General features: G+C 47.4%; 1 protein-coding gene across 1 annotated transcript in view; it reads right to left on the bottom strand.

Annotated features, from left to right (window-relative positions):
• Positions 1–14,225, bottom strand: part of MED12 (mediator complex subunit 12) — a 166,217-nt gene that overhangs the window by 148,627 nt on the left and 3,365 nt on the right. The window contains exons 2-12 of the mRNA XM_075323968.1: positions 5,776–5,880; positions 5,494–5,685; positions 5,229–5,388; positions 4,968–5,140; positions 4,597–4,707; positions 4,258–4,512; positions 3,001–3,147; positions 2,808–2,907; positions 2,560–2,696; positions 2,347–2,478; positions 2,122–2,251 (exon numbers count right to left, since the gene is read on the bottom strand). Coding sequence (XP_075180083.1) covers positions 2,122–2,251; positions 2,347–2,478; positions 2,560–2,696; positions 2,808–2,907; positions 3,001–3,147; positions 4,258–4,512; positions 4,597–4,707; positions 4,968–5,140; positions 5,229–5,388; positions 5,494–5,685; positions 5,776–5,880 — 1,642 coding nt within the window. The remainder of the gene's footprint in view (positions 1–2,121; positions 2,252–2,346; positions 2,479–2,559; positions 2,697–2,807; positions 2,908–3,000; positions 3,148–4,257; positions 4,513–4,596; positions 4,708–4,967; positions 5,141–5,228; positions 5,389–5,493; positions 5,686–5,775; positions 5,881–14,225) is intronic.

The following is a 14,225-nucleotide window of genomic DNA, read 5'->3' as shown; positions in this document are numbered from 1 at the left end:
CTGCTGATTGCAGGCAGTAAGCTGCTGCTGATTGCAGGCAGTAAGCTGCTGCTGATTGCAGGCAGTAAGCTGCTGCTGATTGCAGGCAGTAAGCTGCTGCTGATTGCAAGCAAAGCAGTAAGGGTACCTTCACACTTAGCGATGCAGCAGCGATCCGACCAGCGATCTGACCTGGTCAGGATCGCTGCTGCATCGCTACATGGTCGCTGGTGAGCTGTCAAACAGGCAGATCTCACCAGTGACCAGTTAAAGCCCCCAGCCAGCAGCGACGTGCAAGCGACGCTGCGCTTGCACGGAGCCGCCGTCTGGAAGCTGCGGAGACTGGTAACTAAGGTAAACATCGGGTATGGTTACCCGATGTTTACATTAGTTACCAGCGCACACCGCTTAGCTGTGTGTGCAGGGAGCAGGGAGCCGCGCACACTGAGCGCTGGCTCCTTGCTCTCCTAGCTACAGTACACATCGGGTTAATTAACCCGATGTGTAATGCAGCTACATGTGCAGAGAGCAGGGAGCCGCGCACACTGCTTAGCGCTGGCTCCTTGCTCTCCTAGCTGCTGTACACATCGGGTTAATTAACCCGATGTGTACAGCAGCTACATGTGCAGAGAGCCGGAGCCGGCAGCACAGGCAGCGTGAGCTGCAGAGGCTGGTAACTAAGGTAAATATCGGATAACCACCTTGGTTACCCGATGTTTATCTTGGTTACAAGCTTACCTCAGCTGTCAGACGCCGGCTCCTGCTCGCTTCATTTGTCGCTCTCTCGCTGTCACACACAGCAATCTGTGTGTCACAGTTGGAGAGCGCCTTTGAAGAAAACGAACCAGGGCTGTGTGTAACGAGCAGCGATCTCGCAGCAGGGGCCAGATCGCTGCTCATTGTCACATACAGCGAGATCGCTAATGAGGTCACTGCTGCGTCACAAAAAGCGTGACTCAGCAGCGATCTCGGCAGTGAGCTCGCTGTGTGTGAAGCACCCCTAAGCTGCTGCTGATTGCAGGCAGTAAGCTGCTGATTGAAGGCAGTAAGCTGCTGATTGCAGGCAGTAAGCTGCTGATTGAAGGCAGTAAGCTGCTGATTGCAGGCAGTAAGCTGCTGATTGCAGGCAGTAAGCTGCTGATTGCAGGTATACCTGTTGTAGAAAGATAGGATGCTTGGTTAATTAAATATCTTTAATCAAAGTTGCAGAAATGCACTGGCGCAGAGTCCACGCATGTGAGTACCACTATCTACAGCGCCATTTAATTGAAGAGACTGTGGTGATGACTATATGATGCATTGGTGCGTGTGCAGATTTTTATTTATTTTTTACATCTGTGCACGTCCACAGTCTTCAATAAAATGGCGTCATAGATCGCAGTACGCGCATGCATGGACTTCGGCGCCATTTTAATGAAGACCGAATTACTGTGACAATGCACACATGCTACTAACAGCGATGTCGGCGTGGCGTGATATTCAAATAAAGAAAAGGGGGTAAGCCAGGAGGACGTCCGAGGAGGAATTAACACCGAGGACCCGACCCATGAAGGCCCTCCCCCATTGCATACGTCAAAGTGCAGTGCGTTTTTCCAACTTTGATTAAAGATATTTCATCAACCAAGCATCCGATATTTCTATGACAGGTATGCCTGCAATCAGCAGCAGCTTACAGCCTGCAATCAGCAGCAGCTTACAGCCTGCAATCAGCAGCAGCTTACAGCCTGCAATCAGCAGCAGCTTACAGCCTGCAATCAGCAGCAGCTTACAGCCTGCAATCAGCAGCAGCTTACAGCCTGCAATCAGCAGCAGCTTACAGCCTGCAATCAGCAGCAGCTTACTGCCTGCAATCAGCAGCAGCTTACTGCCTGCAATCAGCAGCAGCTTACTGCCTGCAATCAGCAGCAGCTTACTGCCTGCAATCAGCAGCAGCTTACTGCCTGCAATCAGCAGCTTACTGCCTGCAATCAGCAGCTTACTGCCTGCAATCAGCAGCTTACTGCCTGCATGGCACTGCCTTTACCTCATATAGGAAAATCCTGCTGGTTTGTTCTCTTTAAAGAAACTCGCAATATAATACACTGAAAAAAAAAAAAAACCAATATACACAGCAGTCATCAGATCGGAGCAGCCCATACTCACTTAACACTGGGGCTTGTGTATCAAGAAACTGGAGGAGGACATCCTGAAAAACAGGGGGGGAACTAAGTGCAGACAAGGATCCAGAAGACACAGATCCTTTCTCATCAACTGCTTCAGAGTCTCCACATCTCTGAGAAATAATAGACAAAATGGTCATTGAAGATTAAAAACAATAAATCAAAATGTAGATCCCTAGAAGGAAACAAAGTGATTTCTTATCGATACCTCAGCTTCAATCTCCATCTGCCTCTTCTCCAGCAATTTAGCTACAACTAAGGCACGGTGATGTCCGTAGCGCTTGCAACTGACAGCCCACTCACACAGCAGCGCAACAACAGCATCATCATCGGGTGAGATCTACAAAACAAGGGGCATGAGAAGACACGAAAAGCACAGATATAGACCACATCAAGTACAGTAAAGAGACAGCTCCATCACCTCATGTCCATCCTTGCCAAGGCCCAATCCAAAGATGCGATTATAAAGAGAATCTAAGTTGTTACTAAAGTCAGACTTCTCAAAGCTGTGACTATCCAGAACCTCAAGAGTATGAAGGACACGTCCAATGGGAAATCCTAAAACGTGAGAATAGCATTTAAAAAAAAAACAAAAAAAAAAACCACACAACTACAAACCTTTAGGCACAAACAAATTGCCTAAAAAGTCTGTATATAGCAAAACAGTACCTGCTGTAGCTTCCTGACACTTATCAAACGACCACCGGACCTCCACTGCTCGTCCACGCTCCTTTATTTGCTGTTCCATTTCCCGAAGTTTTCTTCGTACCTAGGGCATACATAGAGGAAATAAGAAAAACTGCCAAAAAAGCAAAAGAACACAGAACTGAGCATCAACTAGAAACTTTTATGGCTTGTTTACCTGCTGTGTGAATGTAGAATTGCCCCCTGGCATGGGCAGACTAGAAGGAGCAATAGGAAGGTGGTCCAAAGGTGACCCAGTCTTAATTCTGTTGTCAGTCAAAGAGTAATGCCATACCAGAGCACTGGGACAACACAGAACAATACTCTGCAAAAAAGTGGAAAAGGGAATATTATATTGTCCAAAATGATAGTGAAGTGTCGCTTCTATCACCAAAGGTCGAATACAGTAAAACCAAAAACACATAATATCTAATGGCGCACGGTAAATAAAAGCTACAGATACAGAACAATTCAGTGCACGATAAATCCAACTGCATATACTTTCTGGGAATGAGATATATAGGAACCCAATCACCCTCTGGCAATGTCCTGCACAAAGCAGGCATTGTAGTGCCAAAGCAACTAACCTGACTGTTCACGTCTCCGAATAACCTGCTGCCAAGTTACTCACTATTGCTGTACTGTGGTGTGGGCCTGGCTGGATCTTAATATTACGTGATGTCACTATACGCTATGGCAGTGTTCTCAAAGTCCAGACCCCAAGAGCCACAGACAGATCACGTTTTCAGGATTTCCTTAGTATTGCCAGGTGTTCACCTGTGCCAGAATAATGAAATTCAGAAAATGTGATCTGTTGGTGGCTCTTGCGGGTCTGGATTTGGAGGAGAACACTGCTCTACAACGTAAGATTAGCTGTACACTCAGTCCGCTCCATGCGTTTCAGAAATGCAGTGCTCCTTCCTCCTCTATACTGCACACCTAGAATGCTAAGCTGGAGTTTAAAGTTAACTCCCCTGCCCCCAGTATTCTACTCACCAGACGCTGTCATCATCCTTTTTCGGTGCCGCTCCAGTCCTGCGCCGCCATCTTGTGCCTCTAACGTCTGACTGGCAGGAAGTCAGAAGATCGGTCACAAGCTCCCAATGCATCTGTATGGAGAGCCAGAACGAGGCTTCCATAGAGATGTACTGAGTTGTGAGCTCCAGGATGCACAACCCCGGAGTGGTGCTTTAACGACTGCTTAGTGCTACGTGTCTGCAGTTGGATTTATCATGTAACGATTTGCTCTGTTTTGATCAGTAGTTTTTAGTGACTATGAGCGAAAAGATTTTAAGGTTTTTTTTTTTCCTAATGAATTGTGTAGTAAAAATTGAGGGGGAACATAGACTGAAGTTCAGGTTGGCTCTTACACCATTGATACAAAATAGAAAAAAAATCCTGTTTTTTCTGAGAAAGACAAGACAAATAACAGTACCTGCAGCATACAGCTCAACCCAAACACAAGAGGCCGATGCTGTGAGCACTGTAGAAGGTCGCTGAATGGGGAAGATGGGGCAGATCCTGAGGGTGGAGGAGGTGCCGGTGCAGGAGGCAGAGCTGTACCAGTCTGTGCTGTAAGAAGGTGCCCTGTATGTCCCCCACTACTTTCCAACAGTTGTGCCAAACGCCGTGTGCAGAAATAGGCAAGCCGCCGTGACAGGTAAGCAGACTGGACTAAAGAACCTGAATACTGTATAGAGGGGGAAAAAATGAAATTGTGAAAAGTGTAATGCACCAGAGGTACAGACAACATCACAGGTCATCGTACACTCACACGAAGGAGGAGCGGAAGCAGCAGCTTCAGGAGTTCATCTTCCCCTGGACGGATCTTTTCAAAACATTCCAGGACCCAAGTCAAGAACTCATGTCGATCCAACATCCCATCCTTTATTGGTACGCAAAAACAGGTTACAAATACAAGGTTATTTGCATAGCAACTAAAATGATCACATCACCTATTTCTACATTATATGGTTGCACGGAGTGGCTAAAAACATCTACACGATGCGAGGCCATAAATTGTGGGGCATGCTAACAGAGACCGGCCTGATGAAGGCCAAACGCCTGAAACAATCAGCATGGACGTGTGCTACTTTTCCCATGAAACACGTGAAAAGAGATCACAAGCGTGAGCCGAATTCTTACCTGGAACATAAACATGGCTAGTTTCTCATTATATTCCCACTGTTTAAGGGCTAGCTCAACCTCTGGAGGCATAGGTCCAGAAGAGGGGCCCGTGCTTCCATTCACTTGTCTGTAGTACTCGGCAATCTTCTGTAGCTGCTCCCACAGATAGCGAGTGATGATTTGTGTCCACTCTGCAAAAATGGAACAGTTCAGAAAAAGAGCATATTTATACTCTGCTTACAAGAATTATCCTAGACTACAAGAAGAAGCACATCTCACCTATGAAGGGATCCATGACGTGTCTTTTCTTCATTTTGGTTTCTGTAATGGCAGCATAATAAGCACAAGTCATCTTAATAAGCCAAGCTGCCCTCATAACCGGCACAGAATAACGTGCCAGAAACCCAAACACCTCTTCCTTCTTTCCAAAAATTGGAACCTGTCAATGACAAAGCAGAAGTGAGTGAGCACATCAGCAGACTGGCCTTGGTATACATTACTTCTTCACCATACCAGAAGGCGTATTCTTCTGTTCACCGCTCACCTTCTTCGCAAGATGTGTAAGAGGTTTGGTCCCGGCTAGATCTGTGAACCAGTTATTAATGGAGCTCTGGGAGCGAGCAGTGACCAGCCAGAAGTTGTCCTTCTGGTTAACTTGAGGCTTTTTTCGTCCAGTATCTGGTAGGGTATTGCAACGCAGTTTCTCTGCCATGATGTTACTGAAATTCGAGCTAATCTGAAAGTAAGAAATGTAAAACGTAAGAATAAAGAGCAGAAAAAAAATAAAAATTGCAAATTAAACTGTTCAGTCCCGCAGAAGCCTTACCTTGGCTGGGTTAAAGTTGACATTCTTAGCACTGCCATGTTCATCTCCTGATACGGCTGGCTGGTTATTGAATCCTTGCTTCACGTTTAGTGCTGTAAGCTCATCCTGCAAACACACACGTGTCAGACATGGAATATTCACAGGCTACATACAGGCGTACGCTTGAGGTGTCATCCAGTAACTTACTAAACACAACAATAAAGAGAAGTCTAAAGGCCACTTTACACGCTGCGATATCGCTATCGATATCGCTAGCGTGCGTACCCGCCCCCGTCGGTTGTGCGTCACGGGCAAATCGCTGCCCATGACGCACAACATCGCTTACACCCGTCACACGGACTTACCTACCCTGTGACGTCGCTGTGGCCGGCGAACCGCCTCCTTTCTAAGGGGGAAGTACGTGCGCCGTCACACGGCAGCCGTCCAATAGAAGCAGAGGGGCAAAGATGAACGGGACGAACATCCCGCCCACCTCCTTCCTTCCTCATTATGGGTGGCCGCAGGTACGAGGTTATTCCTCATTCCTGCGGTGTCACACATAGCAATTTGTGCTGCCGCAGGAACGACAAACAACATCGCTACTGAATAGGCAACGATTTTTGGTAAGTGAACAACGTCTCACAGACCAACGATTTTTGCCTCTTTTGCGATCGTTTAAGGTCGCACATAGGTTTACACGCTGCGATGTCGCTAACGACGCCGGATGTGCGTCACAAACACTGTGACCCCGACGATATATTGTTAGCGATGTCGCAGCGTGTAAATGGTCCTTAAGGGGCACAAGACGAACTTCTAAAAATAGCCCACACAAAAGTATGGTCAAAAGTGGTTTTATGTAAAACCTCCTCAATAGAGACACAGACACTCCCTCCGTCTGGAGAAAGAAAGGCTCACTCTCCAGAGACAGGTCATTACCATAAGAACTATTATCCTGTGGCATGCTCTACAGTGGGAAACGATGAAGGAGTCAAAAAGGCTTAGATGTTTGTATTTGGTGTTAGGCCTTGTGCGCACTAGGCGTTTTTGCCGCGTTTTTAGCGGCGTTTTTTACCGCGTTTTTGTGCTGAAAACGCAGTGACATTGCTTCCCCAGCAATGTCAATGGGTTTTCATAAGTGCTGTCCGCACACAGCGTTTTTTTTTAGCTGCGTTTTTGTGGTGACCACAAAAACGCAGCATGTCAATTATTTCTGCGTTTTCACTGCGTTTTTCACCCATTGAGTTCAATGAGATGTTAAAAACGCAATGAAAAATGCATATAGCCGCGTTTCTATGACTAAAAACGCAGCTATAAACGCAAGGGGTGGGTACTACAGTGACGTGTACAGGAAGAGGATTCCTTCTGTTGGTAAACACAGAAGCATGAATCCTCCCGGTACCGTCACCGCTGCGTCCACCTCCCGTCCTGTTCACGTCAGCTCCGTGCGGCGCCATGTCTGGGCGGGAGGTGGAGGCAGCGGCGAAAACCAAAGTGAACAGTAGAAAAAAAAAAATGTCATATATACTCACCTGTCCGCAGGGTCCCGGTGCCATGCCTGCTCCCAGCCCCTGTCTCGGTACCGCCGCTCTGGCTGTGTGCAGTCTCCCCGGGGCAGGACCTTGCTTGCAGGACCTGGCCGTGGATCACCTGATGCAGTCACCTGACGCATCAGCTGATCGTAGTCTCGCCGGCTTTTTCGTGTCCGGCCGGCTATCAGCTGATCCTGCCGTCAGGGGACTTCATCAGCTGATTACCGGCAGCTCTTGCAGCGATCGGACAGGATCATACTCCTGTCCAATCGATCGCTCCAGGAGCTGCCGGTAATCACCACAGCACATAAGTGAGTATGTATTTTTTTTTTTTTTTTTGCACGGATGCATCAGCTGATGTGTGATGGGATTCAGGCACTTGATCCTGACACATCATCTGATCGCTTTGCCTTCCAGCAAACCGATCAGATGATATTGGATCCTGATTGGACGGCGCGGGACCCTGACCCAGGATTACTGCGGAGGGGGGTTTATTTCAATAAAGATGGAGTCACTAATTGTGTTGTGTTTTATTTCTAATAAAAATATTTTTCTGTGCGTTGTGGTTTTTTTTTATCTGTACTAGAAATTCATGGTGGCCATGTCTAATATTGGCGTGACACCATGAATTTCGGGCTTAGGGCTAGCTAGCCCTAACTCCATTATTACCCGGCTAGCCACCCGGCTTCAGGGCAGCTGGAAGAGTTGGATACAGCGCCAGAAGATGGCGCTTCTATGAAAGCGCCATTTTCTGGGGTGGCTGCGGACTGCAATTCGCAGTGGGGGTGCCCAGAAAGCATGGACACCCTGCACTGTGGATTCCAATCCCCAGCTGCCTAGTTGTACCCGGCTGGACTCAAAAATTAGGCGAAGCCCACGTCATTTTTTTTTTTAATTATTTCATGAAATAATTAAAAAAAAAGGGCTTCTCTATATTTTTGGTTCCCAGCCGGGTACAAATAGGCAGCTGGGGGTTGGGGGCAGCCCGTACCTGCCTGCTGTACCCGGCTAGCATACAAAAATATGGCGAAGCCCATGTCATTTTTTTTTTCTTTTTGGGCAAAAAACTGCATACAGTCCTGGATGGAGGATGCTGAGACTTGTAGTTCTGCAGCTGCTGTCTGCTCTCCTGCATACACTAGTGAATGGAGGATGCTGAGACTTGTAGTTCTGCAGCTGCTGTCTGCTCTCCTCCATACACTAGTGAATGGAGGATGCTGAGACTTGTAGTTCTGCAGCTGCTGTCTGCTCTCCTGCATACACTAGTGAATGGAGGATGCTGAGACTTGTAGTTCTGCAGCTGCTGTCTGCTCTCCTGCATACACTAGTGAATGGAGGATGCTGAGACTTGTAGTTCTGCAGCTGCTGTCTGCTCTCCTGCATACACTAGTGAATGGAGGATGCTGAGACTTGTAGTTCTGCAGCTGCTGTCTGCTCTCCTGCATACACTAGTTCTGCAGCTGTCTGCTCTCCTGCATACAATGAACATTTTGAAGAAGGAAATGACATCAGACCTTTTTTTTTCATCAACAATCTTTAATGGCATTGTGCACTGATTAAAAACGCAGTGAGCAAAAACGCAGCAAAAAACGCACCAAATCGCGGCAAAAACGCATGCATTTTTGCCGCGGTTTTTAGCCGCGGGTGCGGTTTTTTTAGACAAAAACGCACATAAAAACGCAGCGTGAAAAAATCGCCTAGTGCGCACATACCCTTAGAAGAAAATAAATACCGGTACTTGGGCACACGTGCAAAGTTAAGCTGGGTTTACACACTGCAACATCGCAAAGGACATTGCTGTAACGTCACCGGTTTTGTGACGTAACAGCGACCTCCCTAAGGGTACTTTCACACCTCCGGTTTTTCTTCTGCGGCACAATCCGGCACTTTGCAGGAAAATCGCAACCGGTTTTTTTTGCTGCCGGTTGCGATTTTCCTGCATAGACTTTAATTAGTGCCGCATTGTGCCGCATGGCCTTGCGTTCCATCCGGTTTTTGCCGCATGCGGCAGATTTAGCCGATGCGGCGGCCGGATGGAACGTTGCATGGCACGTTTTTTCGTGCGGCAAAAAAAAACGCATCGCGCCGCATTCGGCCGATGCGGCGCATCTCTCAATGCATGCCTATGGCGGCCGGATGCGGCGCGATGCGGCAAATACCGCATCCGGCCGCCGCATGCGGTTTTTGCCACTGCGCATGCTCAGTAGCATGCCGCAAGCGGCAAAAACCGGGCGGGCCGCATGGGAAAAACGTATGCAAAGGATGCGGTGTTTTCACCGCATCCGTTGCATAGCTTGCACAGCCGGATTGAGCCGCAGGGCTCAAGCCGGATGTGTGAAAGTAGCCTAAGTCTCTGCTAAGTCGCTGGTGAGCAGTCAAACAGGCAAACCTGGCCAACAACTCAACAGCGATCCGGACCTGCAGAGCGACCTAGCTGGTTGTTGGGGACGTTGATAAGCAGCCTTTTGAAAGGGAAGTTGCTAACAAAGTCGCTGCAAAGTCTTTCACACACTGAAACTTCATGCTGCACAGCGGGAAACAAAGGACCTAGGAATGGTCCTGAACGATTTGTAACGATTACAACTTCACAGCAGGGGCCGGGTCGCTGATAGGTTTCACACACTGCAACATCGCAAACAACATCGCTATTGCGTCACAAAACCGGTGACGTTACAGTGTGTAAACCCAGCTTTACTGTCTGAATGTTTGGTCCAAAGGATCAACAATTGGCATCAGAATGCAAAGATTATCTCTTTGGGGATAGACGGGATCATACACAGTGGTTATGCTGATAGCCTTTCCTTTACCCAGTCCCATCAGGAGTCTGGCAGCAGCTCTCATAGCGAATACCAATATCATCTATAAGAGCTTCATGGCGGCATGATGGCTCAGTGGTTAGCACTGCAGTCTTGCAGCGCTGGGGTCCTGGGTTCAAGTCCCTCCAAGGACACCATCTGCAAGGAGTTTGTATGTTCTCCCCATGTTTGCATGGGTTTCCTCCGGGTACTCCAGTTTCATCCCAAACTACAAAGACATACAGATAGGGACCCTAGATTATGAGCTCCAATGGGGACAGTGTTATCAATGTATGTAAAGCGCTGTGGAATCAATAGCACTATATAAATGAACAAAATTATTATTTATTATTATTATGTAAAGGCCCATCCTGCCGTGCATTGGAAGAGAATACTGACATGAAGGACTGCTCTTCCCCATACAGTTCTGGAACGTGACATTCAGCAAACATCTACAGCAGTGATTCCCAAAATCTAGTCCTCACGGTCCCCAACAGGTCATGGTTTCAGGATTTCCTTAGCTTTGCACAGGTGATGCCATGATAATGCTTCCATCACCTGTGCAATGCTAAGGAAATCCTGAAAACATGACCAGTTGGGGGTCGTGAGGGCTGGAGTTTGGGAATCCCTGATCTACAGGCTCAGTCTACACAGTGAAGATGATCCATCACACCCTATAACGAGTGATAGTCCTGCCTCACACAAGGTGTCACATCTGGCAGCGGGTGGCCCAGGTCTGCTTTCTAGGGTAAACTCCCCCCAATGTTCAGGGAAAGTAAACCGATTGTCTTAAGAAATAAATAATATGTAAAAAACTGAACTCCAGCACTTAGTATAAATCCCAACATTTATGGTTTAAACCATCATGGTTGGACCACCAGAAAGTCAGACTGTATAGAACAGTGGCGGTGCATGGGCTGGTGTACAGTGGGGGGACATGGGTGGCATACAATTGTTTGGACCTTATCAATATAGATGATACAATGGGTAACATTAATTCACAAAAGGAACAAGCAATGTTGTAAATACCTTGTACGCCAAGTGCAGATATAGACATTCTAACATTAGTACAAAGAGCACAGATAAAGGAGATAGAAGCATGAAGCGATCGGTGCACTGTACGCTGCAGATCGCCTACAATTGTTACTTTGTTCCTTCCGCAAATTTATTGTATTATCACTCCATTGTAATCAGAACCATGTTCAACCTTGGAGCCTTTTTTACTAGTTAAACTTGTATAACACAACTGTACAATGTGTATATTTTTATGCGTCCTTTGTGCATTTTGCGCAGCTTTTTTTATTCCATTCAGTTAAGTAGGTGAAAAATGCAGCACAGCCGTTTTGTTGCCTGAAATACGACTTATGGCATATCAGTCTATAATATTAATTTTCCTTCATATTCATAACAGTCAGTGAATTTATTAACTTTAAACCAACTCCTCCAGGGTCAAAGACAGGACATAAGGATACAATATCACATGATTAGAGTTGACCTAAGTATTCGTACACGCTATACGCATAACGAGTACTGTCTATTACTCGTGTATTCATTCCAAATAGCATGTCCAATGCAAGTCAATGGGGAATACTCGCAATGTAACGAGTAACCCGAATGCTGTACTTTTTGTGCAAGTAGCGAATAGTACAACATTTGGGTTACTCGTTATATTGCGAGTTGTCCCCCATTGACGTGCATTGCACACACTATTCGGAATGATTACGCGAGTATTAGGCCCTGTGCACACTTACTGGATTTTGCTGCATGTTTCGCTGCAGAAAATGTTCATAACATCTCTGCAGTGACTCACCAGCAAAACCTATGGGAAAAAAAAATCCTGTGCGCACTGGGCGGAATTTGACAGCTGCATGTTTTGCTGCGGGATTCCCGCAGCAAAAACAATTGCATGTCGCTTCTTTTCCGCACATCGCTGCGGGATTTCACTCCATTTACTGCCATGTAATCGTGAAATCCCGCAGGGAATAACGCAGGCAGCAAATTCTGTGCGGTTCACTGCGTTTTCCTGCGTTATTCCCTGCGGTAATGTACATCGCTTGCCTGCGGTTTTGCAGGGAAGTGATGTCATTATGACAGGAAGAGGAAGCTGAGAAGAGTAAACACACACACACACACACACACTAAGGGTATGTGCGCACGTGTGCGCTCTGCACCGCACCGAAAAAGTGCGCTTCAGAGCGCAGCTGAAAAGCTGCATCCTGAAGCACATGGTGCCGGCAGATTTGTGCGCTCTGCATGCTGCCTCTCCCTATAGGCAGCATGCAGAACGCACGAAAGAAGTGACATGTCACTTCTTAGAACGCAGCGATTCGGCAAGCAGACGAATCGCTGCGTTCTAACATGCCACGTGCGCACGGCTCCTGCACAATCTCCAAAGACTGTGCAGGGGACGTAGGACGCATGCAGTTACGCTGCGGTGCAGAACGCAGCGTAACTGCATGTAATACGCACACGTGTGCACATACCCACACACACACACAGACATCACAGACATATAGAACACACATAGAAATCAAACGGAAATATAGAAAACAAAAACACATGGGCTCAGCTGTATATTTACCGTCCAGCCGAGGTAAGCACACAGCGGCGGCCCGGTATTCTCAGGCTGGGGAGGGAGAGGGGCAGGGTTAATGTCCCCCGCCTCCCTCCCACCTCCCGCAGCCGAGAATATCAGCCGCAGCTGCCCCGGGACTGTCGCATGCATAATGCGGCAGTACCGGAGTGTCCCCGGCTCTTCCTGCTGCCGTGATGCAGTGGCAGTCAGGGTAATACAAGGGGTTAATGGTGGTGGATCACCGCCATTAACTTCAGGCTTGATCATGGCAGCGTCTATGAGACAGCTGACATGATCAACCCGTAAGTAAAGTGAAAAAACACACAGAAAAATCCTTTATTTTAAATAAAACACACCCTTTTATTAACCCCTCCCAAAACAAAGCTCCGACGTAATCCACAGGTGCTGCGCTGCTTACATCCAGCCGCGACTGACACAGACACAGCGCTGAATGCAGCCTTGCAGCGAGACAGCAGAGGTAATTACCGGTCATTTCCCACGGCCGGTAATGTGAACTCACTGCCGACCGTGAGAAATGCAGCGATCTTTCCTCTATCTATCCCTCTATCTATTCTTCTATCTGTCTCTTTATCTTTCTATCTACTATCTATCTCAGAAGGAAATGATTTTTTTTTTTTTTTTTCAATGTGCTTTATTGCATTGAATGCAATAAAGCACATGTACCAACCCGCACGCGGCAAAACCACGGCAATACCGCGGCAAACCGCATGCGGTTTTCGGGTGCGGTTTGCAGCAGTTTTTTACCGCGGGTGCGGTAATCTTTCAGTGCCTGCGGAATTTTCTTGAGAAAATTCCATTTTCCAGTGCGCACATAGCCTTAGACAGTACTTGTTATGAGTATAGCGAGTACAAATAGTTAGGTACTCGCTCAACTCTACACACGATCTATATCACTGGAAGCACGGGCCGGAATGTCCTGTGTCTGTCATTCCAATTACGGCACATTGCCTCTCCATGATTGGCGACATATTACAAAACCCTCCTTTTTTGCAAAGTTTACCATTGAACCCTAATCATCCACAAACTATAAATCATGCATCATCTGGTCCTTCTTCCACATTTGGCTCACTTAGTGGCCCAGTGTTCACAAGGGCACCACGGCTAATTTCATGCACCAAGTCCTGACAGCAATCATCACAAGCTTGCCTTTGTGTTACCTATCTGAATTCTGTCAACAAATGACAATGGTTTAGCTTGTTGGTACACCAACAGCAACAGTAATTTCACCTCAAACTGCTCACCCATAGCAGCATGTAACCCCCATGACACCAACCACATCTCTGGGGTCTCACACGAACTAATCCACCACGCTGTTATTTCGGATACTAATGTCATCCGGCCACACACATCAGATCTGGCTCTGCCTTATGTGCCCACAATCAGGACTCACTGTGTCATGAATGCAGTGGGTCCTGAACTGCGAGTCACGAGTCTCCTCCGCAGGAGACCGCAGCTGCTCGTACCCACAAACAGGGTTCAGTGCGCTGCGGTCTCCTCCCTACAGAGGACGCATGCAAATCCACAGCAAACAATTGACATGCTGCGGTCTGG

Source organism: Anomaloglossus baeobatrachus, chromosome 9 (assembly GCF_048569485.1).
Source record: "Anomaloglossus baeobatrachus isolate aAnoBae1 chromosome 9, aAnoBae1.hap1, whole genome shotgun sequence".
Lineage (NCBI taxonomy): Eukaryota > Metazoa > Chordata > Amphibia > Anura > Aromobatidae > Anomaloglossus > Anomaloglossus baeobatrachus.
This window is presented reverse-complemented; position numbering and strand designations above follow the sequence as displayed.